The sequence below is a fragment of the Alligator mississippiensis genome, chromosome 1 (genome assembly GCF_030867095.1).
Source record: "Alligator mississippiensis isolate rAllMis1 chromosome 1, rAllMis1, whole genome shotgun sequence".
Taxonomy (NCBI): Eukaryota; Metazoa; Chordata; order Crocodylia; family Alligatoridae; genus Alligator; species Alligator mississippiensis.
The window spans coordinates 165,427,611-165,448,402 of record NC_081824.1 but is presented as its reverse complement, the minus strand read 5'-3'; the positions used below and the strand labels follow the sequence as shown (position 1 = coordinate 165,448,402).

At 41.5% G+C, this 20,792-nt stretch overlaps 1 protein-coding gene across 1 annotated transcript in view; it reads right to left on the bottom strand.

The window, feature by feature from the left end:
- Positions 1-20,792, bottom strand: part of CRIM1 (cysteine rich transmembrane BMP regulator 1) — a 379,726-nt gene that overhangs the window by 334,902 nt on the left and 24,032 nt on the right. Inside the window, exon 2 of the mRNA XM_006265483.4 lies at positions 10,271-10,444. Coding sequence (XP_006265545.1) covers positions 10,271-10,444 — 174 coding nt within the window. The remainder of the gene's footprint in view (positions 1-10,270; positions 10,445-20,792) is intronic.

Here is a 20,792-nt window from a genome sequence, read left to right as displayed (position 1 = left end):
TGTATTGAAAATACAGGCTAAATTTGAGTCAAACCATTTGAGTTATTTGAGCAACACACACATGAATGGGGTGCAGAGAGCACAATATTTTACAGGGTGAAAAAGAGTATTCCAATATAGTCATATAATTCAGTAAACCACATTTCATTTATATTGTTAAAATTCTTCAAATAATATCTACCTTTAAGACTATACGAATCACGCTGCAATTCAAAAGAAAAACACTGAGAGTTATTAGTAAACTGAACACAAGTATTTAGAATGAAATTGCCTTCTCACATTTGTTGTTCTAAAACTGGTCTAACAGGTAATGCAACATTTGTCTATACTATGTTATTCAAGTACATGTGAAAAATAATGAAATGTAAAAAGATTGTTAAAATAACTCGAGTCACCTTAAACTGACAAACTACAAGAATTCCAAAAGTAAGGGGTTTTTATTGGGGGGGGGGGGGGGGGAGAAGGACAGGAGGGTGGGGATGGGTTAAGAAAGGTCCACAGAGGAATCCTCATTTTATAACAACCTTTTGTTTTGATGATTATAAGCAATTTAAAGGGATTAAAAGCAAGTTTTGTGTCTAAACCAAGAACAGCAGAAAGGATTATATCTGCTCTTGGGGACAATTTGACCACAATTCCCACCAAAAAATCATCATGGGAACTTTATTTGACCATCTGCATGAATTCTGAGAAAATTTCAATATTATTTAAATATTTATTTAAATAGTTGACGTTTTCTGTACAGTAGAACCTGACTCGTTTGTTTACAGGTAGTTTGCAACCTGCTCAATTTGTGATGGGTTGTTATATTAAGGTGCTGCTGCTCAGCTGCTTGTTGTACCTTTTACTTCAAAGGGCCTTACTTCTTCAATCATGCAGAACCCCTCAGGGAGACCTGTGTAGCTGTTTACTATGACTGTTTGTTCACAAACCTCCATCTTTACAGGGAGTAAGGAAATTAACCCTACAAAGTATCACCGTTCTACTGTATTATTAGTGTTAGTGTTCAGACATATTTAACTTAAGGATGCTAGACATTACTTTACACCTGGCACCATTCACACTATTGTCTGAATATTACTGAACTAATCCTTCCCAGACCTTTGGGTTTCTAGGCACTTCCGTAATACAAAACAGAATTAGTATCCACTATGCTCAACACATACAGCAAGATCTCACAATCTAAAGCAACGCATTTGAGGAAGTTTTTTTTTTTCTTTGGATCATAGTAAAACTGCTGGAGGATAAGAACATAAGAACTGTCATGTACTGGTTTGGATCAATAGTCCATCTTACCTAGTATCCTGTGTTGACACAATGGCAGAGAGTGTATGCTGGAAGGGAGAGTGAACTGGGTATGACCAGGGTTTTTTCCCCCCACTGTTCCTCTTTTCCTTGCAGCCTCCATCCAGCATTTAAGGTCTAGGATACACCAAAATACTACTTGGCAAATCACTCAACTCAACTGGGTACTCAGTGCAGATGTGAACAGGCTTTGAGAAATTCCCTAATTATACTCTAGGCGACATACTTTTTAAGATGCTGAACATCAACAATTTCTTAAGTCAGTGAAAGATGGGCTTTTCAATAATTTCAGCAGTTACATCCCACTAAGCCTCTAAATGCTTAAAAGAAAGGAGGGACAGCTTCTCTTCCAAAACACTGAACTTCATTTAATATCTCTTACAAAGTGACATCTGAAAAGCTACCTGATTTTTCTTAAATTTGTATGCTTGATTTGGTTCCTTACTAGACTAGGATTCTAAAGCATTCTCCATCCATTGACAGAATCTGTCCGTCTCACAGCTGTCAGCAAACTGCCATCAAAAGAGCCCTCCTCCTAAAGCTGAACAGGGCCAAAGTTTCTGCCCTGCGTTCAAAAACACAGCTATTAAACAGTCAGGGATGCATCACCAAACCAGTCGTGATGGACATCAGGGAGGGTACAACATGGATCAGTCTAGAAATAATATGCTCTCCCTCTGAAACCCTGTTGGAGACAGGCCTATTTGTTGTGCAAAGGACAGTGGATCTAGGTCCACCAAGAGAAGTATTTCCCTCCCTCAATCAAGGAAGCCATAAAAAACACAACCACTGATTGCAAGGACAAAATAATAATAATAATAATAAACAAACAAGCACAGGATCGTGGGTCAAAGGTTGATAACAAGTGTTCTAAGGGGAGACACTGAGTAGATAACATCAGCCAGTACCCACTGCCCATGAAACGTGTCCAAGGAACGAGTGGATGCCGCCCAATGAACCTGGCCTGCCTACAGGAGTGACAGAAAAATGGCCCTACAATTGCTCAGATTCCCCCTGGCCAGAGCATCCTTCCTGGTCTGGTAGACAGAAAATTTATCCAGAGACAGGAAGAGGTTGACCAGGAGATCCTGAAACCTGGTGGGGTGTAAAAAAAGGTGCAGAGAGAAGCTCAGCCAGAACCTCAGGAGAAATGTTCCTGAGGAGGCAGTAGAGATGCTGTAGCCTGGCATACACAATGTAGGCAATTGACAGGATCTCCCTCTGCTGACAGAAGTGGTATCAGTAAAGCATGCCAGATATATGTCTGCAGAGCTCTGTGCAGAAGCCACAAGCTTGGGTCCCCACTGGCTCAAAAGATCAAGGTGGAATACAGGCTGGCTCACTGGAGACCCACACCCTTGCCAAGGGTGTCCTGTCATTTGGTGTCTCAGTGGAACACGTAGACAGGATGGTGGAGCCTGCAGAGCATAAGCATGTCATAGACAGGATAGTGGGCTAGATCAGAGGTGCTCAACCTCCAACTCAGAGAGCCTGGCATCTGGCCCACGGGGCACACTATGAGTCAAGAATTTTGGCAGTAGAGGACCAGTGGCAGTTAATACCACCACCCATCCCCATTGCCAAAATCCCCAAGCCCTGCAACCCTCTCCACACATGACCACACCCCCTTCCCTCTGTGCAGCTGGTTCAGGGCCAGCTCATGCTCTCTTCTCTCCTTCCCCCCACCAGTCTGGACCATACTCCCTCCCCCACACCCTGGGAGGACTGGCCCACACCCCATTCCTCCTTCAGGGTTGGGCAAGGCCCTTTCCCCTTAGGGGTGAATCAGGGCTGGATCATGCCCCCTAGCCCCTGCAGCGCTTGGTTGGGACAGGATCATGCCCTGTTTCCCCCCTGTGCAGCTAGATCAGGGCTGGACTGCCCCCCACCATGTGGCCAGATGGGGTCTCGTTATCCTGCCCCAGGCACCAGAATGGGACCGTTGGCCAGATCTAGCTTCTAGAGGGACTGGATACTACCCATCTGGCCTGCTGGATAAAAAGGTTGAACACTACTGAGCTCCTTGGATCGCTGATTTAACCAAGTATGGCACTTATGTTCTTAATTCCTGCAGAACATCAAACCAGTGATCCATCTAGCCCAGTATCCTTCCCAACAGTAAACCATTCCCTGATGATTTAAAGGAAGGAGGAAAGAAATCCTACAGTAGACAGTAAATGTATACTGATAATACTTTCACCTAGCCTGAGAATTTTATTCTGAATGTTTCAAACGGTTAGGTTTGAAAAGCTCTGGTAACCCCATACTTCGCACCAAGAACTTGAAATTCAGCGCTGGCTTTGTTTCATGAATGTGCCTGTTCCTAATATGAAAAAAATGCCCATTTGACCAAGTTATAAGACTGAAAACTTATATATTCACTTAGCATGCTCAAATTCTCATAATCCGTAATGCTGAACAGACAGCTAATGTGCCATCCCAGTAGAATATACCTCATCCCTCACACTCTTCCTTACAACTTGACTGAAGATGCTATTCCCACGCACCAAGCCAGGGGCTAGCTATACTGCTAAGTCAGACTTCTCTAGTTAAAGGACACTCCAGGCCAGGGTGGGCCTGAGCACTAGAACTGAAACCTGACAGCCTTGCTCTCAGTGGGCATCTATACACGTGCCCCAGGGTGGAGGGGGTGCTTTAATTAAAGCGCCCGCAGCATCACATATATTCAGCATCCCATGCTTCAGAATGGCAGCAGGGGCACGTTAACTAAAGCTTGACAAACTTTAGTTAAAACACCCCTGCCACCATTTTGAAACATGGGGATGTTGAAAACACATGGTGTGGAGGCTGCTGGAGCATGCTAATTAGCATGATCCAGCAAACTCACAGCAGACTTGATTAATCGAGTCTGCTCCAACACGTGCTAATTAGTACATGTTGGAGCAGAGCTCCATCACATGTGTAGGTGCCCAATGGCACTACTGTTGCTACTTAGGCAGGCCAGAGAAAGTGAAAGCTATTTCATTTGATTATAAAAAAAATTTAGCTAAATTAGGGAAGACCTGAGACAGTGAGACAGTAGATGGGGAGACTATTATTAGGAAGTAGTGCATGGGGGAAGGGGAAAGGAAGATCAGCTGCAGAACTGGGAAGGTGGAACAGAGACTTTGGGTAAGGGAGATCAAGAAGTTCCACAGAGATCCCAAATTAAAAAAAAATACAACCTGGGGGAGAAAATTAAGAAGTAGAGACTGGGACTAGTTAAGCAAAGATAATGTGACTGAGACAGAGCCAGGTGGAAAAGAAGGCAGACGGCAAAAGATAAAGCTGGTAGACAGAGCACGCGTGCACGTGCGCGCGCGCACACACACGCACACACACACACACACACACACTGGAATTCACAATTCTTGGGTCTCGCCATTCCTCTGCTTTCAACAGGTATCTGTGTAGCAAAATGTGTGGGTCAAGTCCCTATTGTGCTGGAATGGAAAAACGTAGCCTATAATGCATTCATAATGATATTATGCATAGCATCAACTTTTTCAAGCTCTAAGAACCTACATAAAAGGAACACCAAGGAAGCAAAAGTTACACAGTCAGCAGCTAGGAACTATTAAAAGTCAAGTTGGCTGTGCAACTTTAATTCATCTCCTCCTCATCAATATGTATTTTAATATTCTTTAGTTACATGAGCACACTTTTCCAGTGTCTGCCTCATTTCAGTGCCCAGTACAGACTAATCTGACAGATGAATTAGGGTTGTGAAGTAAGAGAGATTGCGTTCTGTAAAATAAGTCACTTGTTGAGAAAATTGGAGATCTGTACTTGAAGAAAAGGAATGTAGGGGTAGAAAGGATGACCTCACTGCTGCGGCAGCTGAATGCTGATCTGGAAGACTAGAGATTCTCTCTCCACCTCTGCCAAAAGAGTTATTTTACAGTATTAGTCAAGTCACTTAAACAAGATTTTGCATAGATGGCTGCCACGTTCTTTACTTTCTGAATTCCCAATTTGAGATCCAGAATCCAATTTATGGAAGTGCTGAACACTCACTGAGAATGCTCATTCATCCATATCTGTGGCCTGAATGGAGGTCATACCCTTGGACCCATCCCTTATTAGGTCCATATAAATGACTTGCAGAGAAACAGCAACAGGCAGCTCAACATGTCCTTCCCAGTCCCTGACTGGCTCTCTAAAGACCAGCACAGTAATCTTAAATCCCTGCCTGGTTCTTGCCCAGTCCCATCTCCTGTCCCTGTCTGGTTTCTGTTCAGTAATGTCCCCTGTTCCTGTTCACCTCAGGCTCCTCATCCACAGATTTTACTTAAATTATGGACCTTTGCCTAGTATACTAGCTCCTGCCTCAGTCTCTCAACCCTTAGACTGGTGACCTAGCTAGTCAGCTTAACTATTGGACCAGACTGCCTGCACTCTAGTCCTGACAAAACTGCAACCAGTATCAATGGGATCTGTGTTTTGAACATTAAATTCTATATATAATACTATGCACTGGGGGGGAGGGAGGCAGAAATCAGGTCCTAACCTGGGCACACCCAAGTTTAAAGGAAACTTTTGGACTTAATCGCCATTTGCCTCAGCTCTCATTAACAAAAAAAAAAAAAAGGGGGGGGGGAGGGGGGAAAGGAAATAATGCCTTCCTTCACCGAAGTGTTGTAAAATTTGTCATGTTTGTGAAGCACTCACATACTACAGTGAGAATTATAGAAAAGCAGGTGAGGAAATAATTCTCTCTATACAGCAAGATCTGAATAGCATGCAGTAAATAAAACCTGGAAACACAATCTTGTACAAAAAGACTAAAACAAAACACCGAAAAGCAGCTCATTAAGCACAGTCCATCATGAACACCAGATGTAGTAGGGGCCCTGTGGAAGTCTGACATGTGATTTTGTTAAGAGACTTTATCTTAGTGAAAACAGATAAGAGAACAGCTTAAAGCAGGTATATCAAACATATGGCTATGGTCTGGACCAGCCTGTGGAGCCCCATCATCCAGCCTGAAATGCTGTCTCTGGGTCTAATCAGACCCACACAAGTCACAACCTGAGCCCATGGCACAGAGCTGATCCACAGGTTGAATCTGGCCCATGGACCCCTCCCCACCTTCCTCCCCCTCCCTCACTATCCCCCTTCTCCTACTCCAGCCAGTCTGGGACCTGTGCCACATCCAGCACAGTTCCCAGAGCAGCCAGAATAGGAGCCGTATGTGCTCAGTCCTGCCAGAGAGGCAGCCACTCTGCAAACGGTGGCAGCCCCTGCCGGTCTGCTCCACATGTGGCACCTACTCTGGGACAAGTGCCACATGTAGCACAGGTCCTAGACTGGCTGGAGCAGCTACAAAATGAGGTATGTTGAGGGAAGGGGTGGGGGAGGTTTCCATGAGCATGATCCAGCCCACAGACCAGCCTCACACCACTCAGCCACCCCACAGAGCCAGATGAGTTTGAGTTTGACAACCCTGACAAAGATTTCACAAGCAACCACGATTTTAGTAGTTCCTAGTTTGAGTCCAAAATTTTGCAACCTTACTGCTCTTTTAACACAGCTGTGTTTAATCATTTATCTGAGGTTTTGTAGATTTCCATTTAAATCTCAAACTTGGCCTCCATCATATATATATTTTAGCAGCAAATTCCACGGGCCAATTATGCATTGTGTCACCTAAGTAAATGCAACAAATCTGACCAAGCCCTTTGCAATCGTGTCTACCAAACAAGCTAAAGGAGTCACATGCACACAGTTAGTATTCCACAAGACCACCCTCAAAAACTTGAAATATATCTGAGCATATGTATCCCCTCCTTTCCAAGGCTACCATGCACAAAATTTTAATTAAATCTGAATCAAAGGATTCTGTAGTTTTTTTGTTTCTTTGTTCAACATAAAGCTAAATATTGTCTCCTGTCCACTGTAGGTCCTCCATAATACCAATTATGGAGATAATATATGTTTAGTCCCTAAGAAGTAAGAATTCTTGAAATTTATGTCACGTACCTATCTTCTTATGCAGTCACATTTGAATCCTAATCTCGCCATACAAACCCTACTCTGACGGGCCACACCAGTGTGATCTCTACTGTGCACTTAGTTACTTTTATTTTCAGCAAATACACGCTTAAGTACCTGTTTTAACAACTACAGGAATCAAATTTAACTCTGAAGAGTTCTATCAAGAAACACTCCTTACATAAGAAATTTTCAGACTCGATCTAAATTTTAAATAACCCCGGCCATGTCTTCACAAGCAATGTGTTATTGCATTTGAGCAGTTAACATGCAGATGACCATGTCTGAAGCAGTGGTTTTTCCTTAGGTAGCAGCTTTAATTTAAGCAAAAATTCTGACAGTTTCTTAATTAGGGAAAGGCAAAATGTTCAGTTCAAATTTTTAGCTAAATGAAATTTTAAAATCTTGTCCTCCAGAGTTTTTGTATCATTCTAACTATGCTTCTTAACACACGTAGTTAGATCAGTACAACCCCACAAAATCAATATATAGTTATCAATATAACTGTAAATATACAGGTATAGCTTATTCCTGTTATAAGCATCTTTATAATGATATAACTTCAAATTTTGAAATGGTATAACATCATCACATCCTTAATTTGAAGTCACATTAATACAAAATCTAGATTTAGATCTAGTCTGAGAGAATAACAGGTATGTTTTCTCCAAAGTACAAGACTGTAAAGAAACTATCATTGAAATCTGGGATGTACATTACAAGATTTGTCTTTAATTTTTTCAAAATTCAGAACCTGGAGTGTTAGAGATACTAACTAGCAGCTTGAACAAAAACTTTTAAGTCCTAGTCCTGGCTCTGACAAGACACTTCCACTAGTCTTGGAAATAGATTGAAGGTGCAATGTGGCCATCTAATAAAACTGAACTGACTACCTAACAGAAGCATTTTGAGGACTACAGTTTTAAGCATAAAAAAAATCAATGCCCATTACAAAAAGGTACTTACAGCTAGATTATTGCTATTTCTGGGAGGAAAGAAATATAGCACATATATTATAAAGCTTCCAGTGACAGCTTATCATGAGTAATTTGTTTCCATCCAATTCAGCCTATATGTACTTTTCTTGTGTGCTTTGTTCTGCTTGTGAAGTACTTCACGTACAAAACTATAGGGAAAATTCTTTGAAGCAATGTTAAATGATTTAAGTGGTTTTTGTTCTCCTGTTTGTTCAAAGTATTTGGTGTTTGTAAGACATAAGAAATATTCAAGATTCATTCCAAGACACCAAAAGCCTTGTTAAAGTAAATGGCATTGCCATAAAATAACAAACCTTAAATGCAGTTTCTATTAAGAGGTACCTGCTAGACTCCTAACAGTTGTTAACTGTTGATAGCTAAGTACTAATATAGCACTGCACAGCATGACTTACATTACCCCTGCTTTTTCACCTATTAGACTTACTTCTTCTCAATTTAGTAGCAGGAAAGGAAAGGAAAGGAAAGGAAAGGAAAGGAAAGGAAAGGAAAGGAAAGGAAAGGAAAGGAAAGGAAAAAGCCATTCACAACAGTTTTTCTTGAAGAATGATAAAGCACAATTAAAATTATAGCAGTACCCACATAGATCTCACTATAGCAAAACTTTAAGCTAAAGAAGCAAAACAATATACAAACAAATTGGTTTTAGCTCAGACAATAAAGAAACACATTATGGAGTATTACTTGTTACCTTATTAGGTAAATAAAGGCTATATTAGGCATACTTTCCTCTATAGTTGGGACTGGAACCACAAGATACCTTATACCTCTTGACTGGGTTTAACAGATCAAATCTGGCATAGACACATTTAGGTTTTTCAACTAAATTCTTGCATGTTTTTCTAATTTGGACTTTGCAAACTTTAACAGGTTTTTCAAGTTACTATGATATTCCATTACATAGTTCATATTTCTCAAGCAATCACTTCGGCAGTTCTCTTAATACACTTTCTTGACCAAAATTTATTAATTTATTTAAACCACTATCGCAACTCAAACCAATGGGACTAGCCTTATTGGCACTAGTTTTACACTGCATTCAATTATTTCTTGTTTGTCAATTGCAGTTGAACTGGATTCACTTGTTCAGAGAGTTCAAGTAATATCCTTGCAAGTTCTTAGAATGTGTTGGAAAATAAACAGCATCACAAGCTCAAATCACATTACCAGCTCTTCAGACCACCATGTTTTCAATGCCAGTTGAAAAACAGTTTTAAAGTACAATATGAGAGTATGATTACAAAGCTGATGTCAAATCTGTCCCACACATATCCAAGCAGCGTATAATGTACCAAAATAATAAGTTCTCTGAAACTAGATACATGATTCTTCTAGCTTATTTCAGATCCAACTATTCTGTATGCATATGCATGTAAGAGACAACAAGGAATTTGAGACATTATGTACTTCTGCAGAGACAGATGCAGCAGTTCAGAGTCCATCAAACTTTGAGTCAAGTCCACAAAAAACATCCTAAACTTTTCTGATCTTATTTTTTATCTGTGTTATTAAAACATATATTTATTCATAGATTCATCATTTAAATATTATATTAGTTCAACAAGTAACTTTATCACAACTCTCAAAATATGTGAAGCAGTACAAAATACAGCTCCCTAAAGTGTTCCTTCACATACAATGTAGACAAAGGACCATCTAAACAGGACAAATGATATCAGTTTTACATTTGTAAACAATTAAATACTTTTAAAATGCACAAGTCAAGTTTAGTTCCATCTAAAATCAAAAACTGAGGAGGTCTCAAACGCCAAGCTGAATAAAACTGCATCTTCCTTAAACCTCATATTGTTAATATTCTCTTAACACCAAAAACCAGACCAGTCTTCCGGAAGTAAAAAGCAATGACTGCCTGAAGTCATTTCTGCCTCCGTAATTTGATAATATTTGATCCTAGGCCGTAATGAAAGGCATGCTGAGAAATTACACACTGGAAATTATTGAAGGCAAGTGCTTACCTTCAATCCTTTTTAAAGCTGACAGGCAAGTATCCCGGCTTGGAAACTCAAATGGATTATTACAGGTCCGAATGGTGTCACATTCACATTTCCCATTGATTATATTACAACCTGTTATAAGGTTTTCATTGCAAGGTTCAAATCCAAGTAGCTGGTCATCATCCCAATTTTCATCTGAAAAATAAAAAGGAAATCAATGTTTACTGTGTTTTCATACACAAGTTCAAATGCACTGAAGTTAGGCACAGGATTGAAAGCATTAGATTTCTTTTCAAACCTTTTTTTTTTTATTGGAATAACTTCTATATTTTTTAAATAATACTTTAGATTATACTTATTTTATATTAAATATAGGGCCAAATGCAACATAGGAGTATAGAGTTAGAAGAGCCATCATGTCCAATCCCATGCTTTTGCAAGCAATAATTTATCAAAGGAATCCCTAAAATTAGACTGCAAACCCTCACATCCAATTATAAGGAACAATATCCCAAACACCAAATACCCTATCAACAGACCACAGGTAAAAGCAGGAAGATAAAGGGCACTACCAACACAACAGGGAAGTCATTTGGTTAATATATTCTCAGAGGAGCCTACAAGGAAGGTCATGCCCTATACTATGGTGGAAAGCATGCCTCCTCCTCCCCAAATCCATTCCAATTTGACCAAAAAATCCTTTCTGAAACAAGATGCTTAGAATGTGAAGTCCAAATCTTGTATTTACTGACTTATTTCCATATCTTCATACTAATAACGGTGTTTGAGTTTGCAGGTAATTGAATTCCGTGCATGGGTGAAAACAGGCACTTAACACTCTTATACTTTGGCTACCTGCAATACCTTTTGCGAGCTACTTGAAGTCAGAATGATTTAGCATAGAAAAAACAAGCATTCAAGGCAATCTGGAATAATTATGTTTATGAAAGGGAAGTCAAAATAGTTTTATTGAATCAGATAACTAGGCATGTTCAATCCAGCTAAATAAAATAATAGCTCATCTAAAGCATTTACTTCTTCAAGAGGTCATGTCAAATACTCTAGCAAATAAGAGCTGGATAAATTGCAAGCAATGGTCATGACCAAGAAACTTTTTGATATCCAAATGTGCTCCTCACTATGCTAGAAGAATTGATTGAAAGTCACAGGCTCCTTTGCCACCATCTGCTAATGGAGGGTTTGGGTTTTTTTTGCTCAATGGCTGATACTATTGCTCAAACAAGAAAATATAGTTCTTAATCAAATCCAATGCAAATACGATAAATGCAAGTTTACATACAGTTGAAACAGATCTGGTTAAATACAATATACCTGAAGAGTAGAACAAAATACACTGCAAATCATCCTTCTATAAAGGGTGTTGCAGTTTCCAAGAAAGTCTGCAGACAGTACAGATAATGGGAAATTGATTTAAATTTAAAGCAATAATAAAAATCAGCAAAGGTGCAAAGGAGTTTCAAAAATAATTCAGAGCAGTTAACCTCTTTATGGGAGGAAAGTATTTATTTACAAGCAAGTCTTGGGTAAGTCACTTTTGTGTACTCATTTGCAACATCTGTGGCCTTTGATACAGAAACACAAAGTTGCCTAAAAACATATAATGGAGCGTGTGCATGTTTTCTCATAATATTGTAATACTACTCTCTTCTATACAGATATCTGTACCTTTTGGTTGCCTCAGTTACCATTAAGACTGCAATTTTTGGATCAGTATCAAGAACTGAGACAGAACAAAAGGTATGTCTCTATAAAAGGTCAGTGTACTAGGTCATCTCTCTGTGTTCAACTATGTACAACTGGTTGTGGGAGAAAAGGAGGCAGGACTTCACCCTGGTGCACAAGGAATAATTAACTACATATGGACTTTTACACGGTATTTCCTCACTACCTCTCAGCCCATTAAGCCCCAGGAACAGTGCCTAGTCTAGTGTGCACTAAACTCCAGATCACTTCTGTTTCTCCAGCGGAGATGCACGTCAAGCATCTGCTATGGATTCTCCAAGTGATACTTTAAACTGTCCTTAGCCTAAGAGCAGGAACCACAGCCCAAAGTATGGTTGGGCTCCTAGCAACTTCAACTAGCGCCTCCATTTCTGTTCATAACATATCAGGATGGAGCCTTTCCTGGATAGCAGTAAGATGGGTTGGGCCCTGTATGAGCAAAGACAGTCTACATTTAAAGAGTTCTCCACCATCAGTTGGGAAGCAGAATTCTGATTTATTGATGACACAATGCCTGGAGCTAGAAGCAGCAGGAACTGGTCAGCTGCAGGATTGTCTGGGTCCCAGTATTACTAGACAACAACTATGTCTCTCTCCAATCTGATCTTATGACCTTAGTATTTATGGCAAAATGAAGGAAGTTAAATAGATGTGCTGGCTTATTCAAGCATAAGGGTTTCCAAGAGGGAGTTTTGGTCTCTCTCTGTTTGGTATTTTGTTCAGCTGAGAAGATATTCATAACTGATGGCCCCATCTTGGGCCACAGCTGATTATGTACCCCACCACAAAAACGTAATCCAAGTCTCTCACTGTCAAAATACTACAGAAGCCCCCCGGGCTCCAGAGGCTGGATCTGGATCATTAGGTTATCAACCCCTCATCCAGCAAGCAATTTTGTGTGACTTGACAACACTTTCCTGGTTGTCCACTTTCCTGACAACACAAAATTTCAGTGAATGGGAAAGATTATACAGATACTGCATCAGTAAGAAGACATCCTCTTGTGAGGTTTGGAAGCTGATCATCCAGGAATAAGAAAACAACTACTTCTTACAGGCACTCAGTAAAAGATCCTTGTGGCCAGGAACAGGTGGAAAAAAGAGACACAAACTGAACTACACTTGACTACACAGTCCGGTGGGTGGAGAATTGGCTAGAGGGTTGCACCCAGAGAGTCGTAGTGGATGGGTCAGTATCAACCTGGAAGGGTGTGGGCAGTGGAGTCCTGAAGGGCTCGGTCCTAGGACCGATACTCCTCAATGTCTTCATCAGCGACTTGGACGAAGGAGTGAAGTGTCCTCTGTCCAAGTTTGAGGATGACACAAAACTGTGGGGAGAAGTAGACACGCCAGAGGGTAGGGAACAACTACAAGCAGACCTGGACAGGTTGGACAAATGGGCAGAAAACAACAGAAAGCAATTCAACAAGGAGAAATGCAAAGTGCTGCACCTAGGGAGGAAAAATGTCCAGCATACCTACTGCCTAGGAAATGACTTGCTTGGAGACGTGGAAGCAGAAAGGGATCTTGGAGTCCTAGTGGAGTCCAAGATGAACATGAGTTGTCAGTGTGACGAAGCCATCAGAAAAGCTAATGGCACTTTATCGTGCATCAGCAGATGCATGACGAACAGATCCAAGGAGGTGATACTTCCCCTCTATTGGGCACTGGTCAGACCGCAGTTGGAATACTGCGTTCAATTTTGGGCGCCACACTTCAAGAGAGATGTGGATAACCTGGAGAGGGTCCAGAGAAGGGCCACTCGTATGGTTAAAGGCTTGCAGGCCAAGTCCTATGAGGAGAGACTGGGGCACCTGGACCTCTTCAGCCTCCACAAGAGAAGGTTGAGAGGCGACCTTGTGGCTGCCTATAAGTTCATCACGGGGGCACAGAAGGGAATTGGTGAGTATTTATTCACCAAGGCGCCCCCGGGGTTTACAAGAAATAATGGCCACAAGCTAGCAGAGAACAGATTTAGACTAGACATTAGGAAGAACTTCTTCACAGTTAGAATGGCCAAGGTCTGGAACGGGCTCCCAAGGGAGGTGGTGCTCTCCCCTACCCTGGGGGTCTTCAAGAGGAGGTTAGATAGGCATCTGACTGGGGTCATCTAGACCCAGCACTCTTTCCTGCCTATGCAAGGGGTCGGACTCGATGATCTATTGAGGTCCTTTCCGACCCTAGAATCTATGAAATGGCTGTCTTAACACCATTGTTTTTGCTTCCTTGTTTTTTGTTTGGCTACTTAATATAAGTGCATTCAACTGTGACATTAAAGTTGTATCCTTAAAGTAGAGCATCACTTTGGGATAAGAAAGGCATGCAGCTCTCTCTCTCAAGATTGAGCATCCTGATCCCGAATATTATAACTGCCACCCTCCTAGTTCTCATAGCAATACTGAGCAATGAGACCACCATTCAGCAAAAAGAATACAAAAAGGTATCATTTTCCGAGCGGTGGACTAAGGGAATACAGTTTAGAGAGAGTTCAATGAATGTGCAACCACTCTCAAAATCCTCCAGGAATACTATTATCAAGCTGGTTTTCAGATGTCTCTGTTAGGCTTTTATACCCAACAGCAAGCATCCACTATTAAAGGTGGGCCAAGATTTTTTCACCCCTCTCCAAAATCTGCTCTAGAATGAGAAGGGAAGTTTTAATAATCTGTACAGTGCTTTAGGGATACATGAGTTATGGAAAGACTAGGACCATTTGTCCCATTAAAGAACTGCAAAAAAAGAAGGAAGCCATAAAGCCCTCCAAAGGCTCTTGCATCTTGCTCTGAGAGCTAAGATTATCAGGGTTGGATTAAGGGAGGTGCAGTTACACCCCTGACACCCCCCTCCACTTTGATTCCTGCTCTACCCAAACTTTAAAACTGCCTGGGAGAGGCAGTGGCATTTCTATTACAGCAGCAGTAAGGGAATAAGGTGACTTCATGGCACATAATAGCCAGGGATCCAGGTTTTTGGTTTCCCATGGAAAAAACACAGATTTCACCTTTTACCCAAGAAAAATGCGAAAAGCCTTCTGCAGGCTGGCAGAGTTCCAGATTGCCAGGGACTGGGGGGAAGCAGAAGGTGGGCAGTCAGGCAAGGGGTGCCATGTGCATGTATATGGCCACCAGGCAGCCTTGTGCACAGCTCTGGCAGGAAAATCAGTGGGGGGGAGGGATTGAGGTCACCCATAGGAGGAGAGGGAGTGAGCTGGGCAGGACTTGGGCCGAACCTACTGCCAGCCGGGCAGTGTGTGGGGCTTGGGTCCTGGGGCTAGAATGAGCAGCTGCAGGGCCCCAGCAGGGAACAGAACAGGGCCACAGGTGGCTCACCCAAGGGGAAGGGGGTGGGGCCGGCTCTCAGCCATTGCACACACTCCCATGAAGGGAGGGGGACCCATGACCCCCAGATCTGTGCATGGATTTGGGGGTTTTTTAATCAGAATTTGCAGGGTTTTTTAATCAGAAAAACCAGGATACCTAATAATAATCCACTTGATTCTTGCTAATGTTTCTTTATTAGATAGGTGTTAATGAATCGGTCTCCTTTTTAATGGTCTTGAAGTTCCACTACTTCAACTATTCTTTCTTCTGCAATTATGTTGTCTGATAGACATTCCTGGTAATGACTCTCTCATTTCACAGCCTTGCAGACTACTTTTAACTGTAGCTAAAAACTTTAACTCCCATGTGGTAATATTAACTCCAGTGAAGCACTGGAGGCACTGTCACAACACTCAGGAAGACCAGAATTTGATTTAAAAAATCTGAATAAGTACATTCAACTATGCTGACCACAGAACCAGTGACAATCTTTTTCAACTAATTTTAACCATTTTTGCCTAGTTCCTTGTGTTTTTTTTAAATTTAATATATTACTGAACATTCCAAAGAAGTTATATTGATTTTTGCTTTGATCTTAAATGGAATTATACAGCACTCGACCCCCAGCATATTAGTAAAGCTTCTAAATTCTCTTTCGCCGGAGAAAAATGTGTTGTGTTGTCTGTGATGATGCACCACACAATCTGTAACCTCCTTTTCAAAATCTTAGATCTGCCCAGGTATCTTATAATGATCTTTTCAGTAAAGCATAATTTCAAGAATTCACCAATCAAACAGTCAAACAGTGAGACAACTAAGTTAGCTGGAACACTTATCTCCACAAGACAATGGAACTTTATGTTCACTCTTTTATGCTGTTAACTAATACTAGAATGCCAGCATAAACCAAAAGGTGCATTCTTTTAACACAATGCAAGTACAAGGTATTTCAGTTCATACAGAATATACAGAAATCTGTTGAATTCTTTCCATATGCCTTTCCCCTATACTGATTCAGGATTAAAGGAGACCCTTCCTCTGAAAAACCACTGCAATTCTGACTTTTACTCAAACTACACTTCTGACGCTTTCCTTTCATTTTTTTGGAAAATGATGCTTCATTTTCATGAATGGCTCTTTTACTTTTTTCTATATAATTCTATAAGTAGAGCTGCAGGATGGTGCAGTATCTACTTCCCTGACTTCTTTACAATACAAAAGCAGTTAGGAAGATTCGTAACTGAACACTCTATCATTAGAAATACAGTATCCATGGCTAGGGACAGAAGTTACACATAAACTAGTATAAGCTATTGAAAACCAGTTCAAATCTGAAACAACAAAATTTCAGTGCACATACACTGCTTTCAAAATGGCCAAAGCTAGTTTAAAATAAACCTGGATGAATGTAGTATCAGGATTTAATGATTGAGGTTAAATTGGTTTATTGCACTTCTGTCCAATATCCCCTCCAAATTCAAGTGAACTCGCTGTCCCCCCAGCATCCCAGAATGCTTTGAACCTCACCCCAGGAACCTTCCCTCAGAAGGTTGGGCAGGCTAGCTGTGGCCCAAGCTGTCTGCTCTAGCTGAGCAAGGAGGCATGCTCTAAAGCCTGCTAGCTCCTAGCCTGGGCCACTGCAGGCATGTGGCTGCATTTCCAGAATCAGAACTGAATGTCCATTCACTTGGTTATTGGTTCAACCTAAGCAGCTTAGACTAACCTGCAAAGACTGAATCGATATAGCCTCAAGCCTTTTGACTGTCTGTACTTAGCCTATGAAAAGAACTGGATATGCCCTTTTCTAGAGAGAAAAACTACAATTGTTAGCAACTACCCTAAAGCTTTGTCTTGATACATAGGCTTGCAACATACCAATCATGTGCTGAGAAAGTAAACATGCAAAGAATTAGTATAACGTTACTCCTGAAAGGACAACGTATAAAGGGAGACACCAACTTGAAAGTGATGCACTGAAATTGTAAGGGAAAGCTTTAATTTTTAAGTTACTTTGTAGCAAACTTTCTTCTTCCAGCTTCTTTGCCCTTAAAAAAAACAAAAACCTGTGTATATTCACCTCTTTTTTCTGCATGCTCTTTCAGTTCATCTTCATCCAAATAAATTGCTTTTCAAATCTTCATTTTCACTCTGCTGGACATGTAGCAGTACTTCATGTTCAAAGACAAAGTCAACATACTATTCTCCCCCCACTATCCCTTATCTCACATAACATATCCTTTTCAAGATAGTGAAGGAAAAAAAATACCCACTACAATCCCAGGGGTCCCATAAACAAGCATGAACACTGAAAGTTTAAACATACTCTGAAACCACATGTATAATCTTCAACTAATCTTCAGTGCACATATACTGCTTTCAAATGTACAAGAGCTTCCTAATGTATTCTTATAAGGTTAAACACATACTTCAGTTAAATGCATGTAATTATTTCCATTCTAAACTTTTCACCTACTTGTAATTTTGTGAAATTTTGACAGCTAGGTTGAATTGTACAAAACTAGAAATTAGAAGGCAAGTGGAAAAGGAAAATGAATGAAAGTGGCTCAGCAATTTTAAACAGCAATGCTGTTTTAATTCAGTTTTAAAGTTTTCACACTCCTCAGAGCATCAAAACTGAAAGAGCTGAAGGATGACATTTGAAAGTGGCAAATAAATCACCCTTGCTGGGTGAAATCTTACTCCATACCAGGATCATAACTGCCAAATCAAAGCTAAATTCTGAGAACATGCATTAAAATTTTCCTAATCTTGTGAAGCACAGTCCTAAGAAAAGACATGTTGCACATTAATAGAGTATTGCTGTCCACTGAAACAGTCAATCAATCGTATGAATTAAGAACAACTGGGACTCCGAAGGAATCCTGGAAGACCTTCTAAAGTGAAAGGGTATGCATCTCCTGCTTCCGCAGGAAGAGAACACCACAAACTTAGGAAAGAGAGGATGAGGGAGTAGAATTTACTACCACTACCTTAAAGGGAGGTAGGCTTTTTTCTAAACTAGGGGTTCCCAAACTGTGGTATGTGTATCCCTATGGGTACACAAGCTATCCCTGCAGGGTACATGGGAGAAATTGTGTAATGGCAGATTTAATTTTCATTATAATAATAATTGGCACTTAAGGGGTTGAAATATAAAACATACTGGTAGGGGTACATGGGCAGCCAGTAAATCTGGAAGGGGGTATGCAGTAACAAAAAGCTTGGGAACTTCTGCTCTAAACCTAGAGAATGTACAAGAGGAAAGGATATCCATGAAAGGAGCTTGTGCTTCTATACTGGTAACAGCACACCCATACTGAAGTCATGAATCAGGGGCTAGTGCTGATAAAGAAAAACCTTTTACAAAAGGTTTTTCTTTAGGAAAAATCGCCCATTTGCCAAATATCAAAATCATGTGAAGTGCCAGTTCTGATAATATATTAATTGGAAAAAAAAGTTTTTCAAGTTCTTGATGAATCTATGAAACTTCTGGTCAAAAGTAGAATCCAATCAACCATAGAATAATTGATACCCTAAGGGTAAGGACACGTTACCTGGGATGTGAATGGGAGCCAGATCTCAAGTCCTTGCTATGCCCAATTCATTGCAAGGCCTTAACAGTGGGATCCTACTACCTATATCCTGGTGTCTGACTCTTTGGCACACTGGGTAGGGCAGTCTTGGTCCTGTTGAAACTGCTCAGGTTATTGGCTCTTCAAATATACACAGTTCAGAGGCGTTTCATACCAGTATGTATGGGGTAAAAACTGAGATACAAAAAAGTTTTCTACCCAGTTCTAGCAAGGACTGCCCACACTAGGCATACACACAAACCACTTACGCAGACAGGGGAGAAGAGGGAAGAAAGAAAATGAGTAGGACAGTGATAGAAGGTTCCCAAAAAGATCACCTAAATTAGTCCAGCTTGTGCATGTTTTAATATTACTCCTAAGTCATTTGTTTTCAGATCTTCTCTACATTGTTCATATCTTCATCTATATTGGTACAACTCTTTTGCAATTTTGTTGAGAGCCCCTTCATATCTGACATTTTAAAAAAAGCTGAAGTTCTTGAGTCACTACATAAGAATTTCATTCATTTTTTCCCCGAAGTCAGCCTGCAACCATAGGAACTAAAGGAAAAGAGGTTTGAATAACTGTTTAAAAGTCAGATGAAGATAAAGAATCCTAAATAATGGTGTAGACACTAATTTAATATCATTTCTTGATAGGATAAAGGACTCAGATAAGGTGCAGTGGACTCTATTTCTCTAGACCAGGGCTGTCCAACTTCTGGGCAGCTGGCGGCCACATGCAATGGGGGTGCTCCCAACGCCACAAAGACAACTCCCCAGCCGCACAGGCAGCCTACCCTGAAGCCTGGGCAGCCCAGCCTCCCCGCCCCTGGCTCCTACCACCACATACACCATGTAGGCAGCCCAGATCTCTCATCGTGTAGGCACCCCAGCACTCTCTCACTCCATGCTATCAATGGCAGCCTGGCTGAGGGACTTTGCCCCCAAGAGCAGGGAACAGGAACCAAGGCCAAAGGAAGAAAGGGAAGCCTGGAGACCCTTGCTACCAGTATCACCACCACAAGAGCCACAGGTGGAGTGGCAGCCAGGCAGGAGATTGTGGGCCACATGTTAACCCCCTCACAGACCGCATGCAGCCCACAAACCACCAGTTGGACAGCTCTGATCTAGACTTGTGGTTAGACTCCAGGCATCTCAGTCTGATGCAAGACCACAACAGATCAGAATGTTTTTGACACTACAGATTCCTATTTGAAATCTCTGGTTCTATCTGGTGAATCACATGTAGATGCCAGCACACTTCTCAGTGCTACAAATGCAAAGCCCCTGTTGCACTCTGGCTGAGAATCACCGATCTAAACCTAAGCCAAGGTTTTGATTCCGTCTCATAAGCAGGGATCCAGGTTTTCTATTCACCATGGAAAAAAGTGGTAAAACATGGATTTTCTCCTTTAAAGGAAAATGCAGGAAACAGCAGTTTTCTCCTTGCAGGTTGGCAGAGTTCCAGGAGAAGAGAGATAAGGCAGGGGGTGCCACATGCATATACACATGCTTATAGCAGCCACGCAGCATGAGAGTAGCTCCCGCAGGTAAGTCTGGAGGTAGAGGGCAGGGGATTGAGGCCCCCATAGTGAGGGAGGGAGTTGAGTAGGGCTGGGACTGGGGGTGCTGCCCAGACGAGGCAGTATGTGGAGCCTGGAGCTTGGGACCCAAGGACAGAGTGGCACCACACAGCCACAGGACCTGGCTGTGGAGTGGGATGGAGTCACAGGCAGCTTGTCCAGGGGAAAACTGGCTCCCCACCACTACACACACTCCCCGAGGGACATGGGGGGGGGTACGCAAATCCCCCTAGATTTGTGGGCTGGATAGGGGCAGATGCAAGCTGCTTGCTACAGGCTCAGGGTTCCCCAACCTCCTACCATCCCCCCAGGGCCTCTGTGACC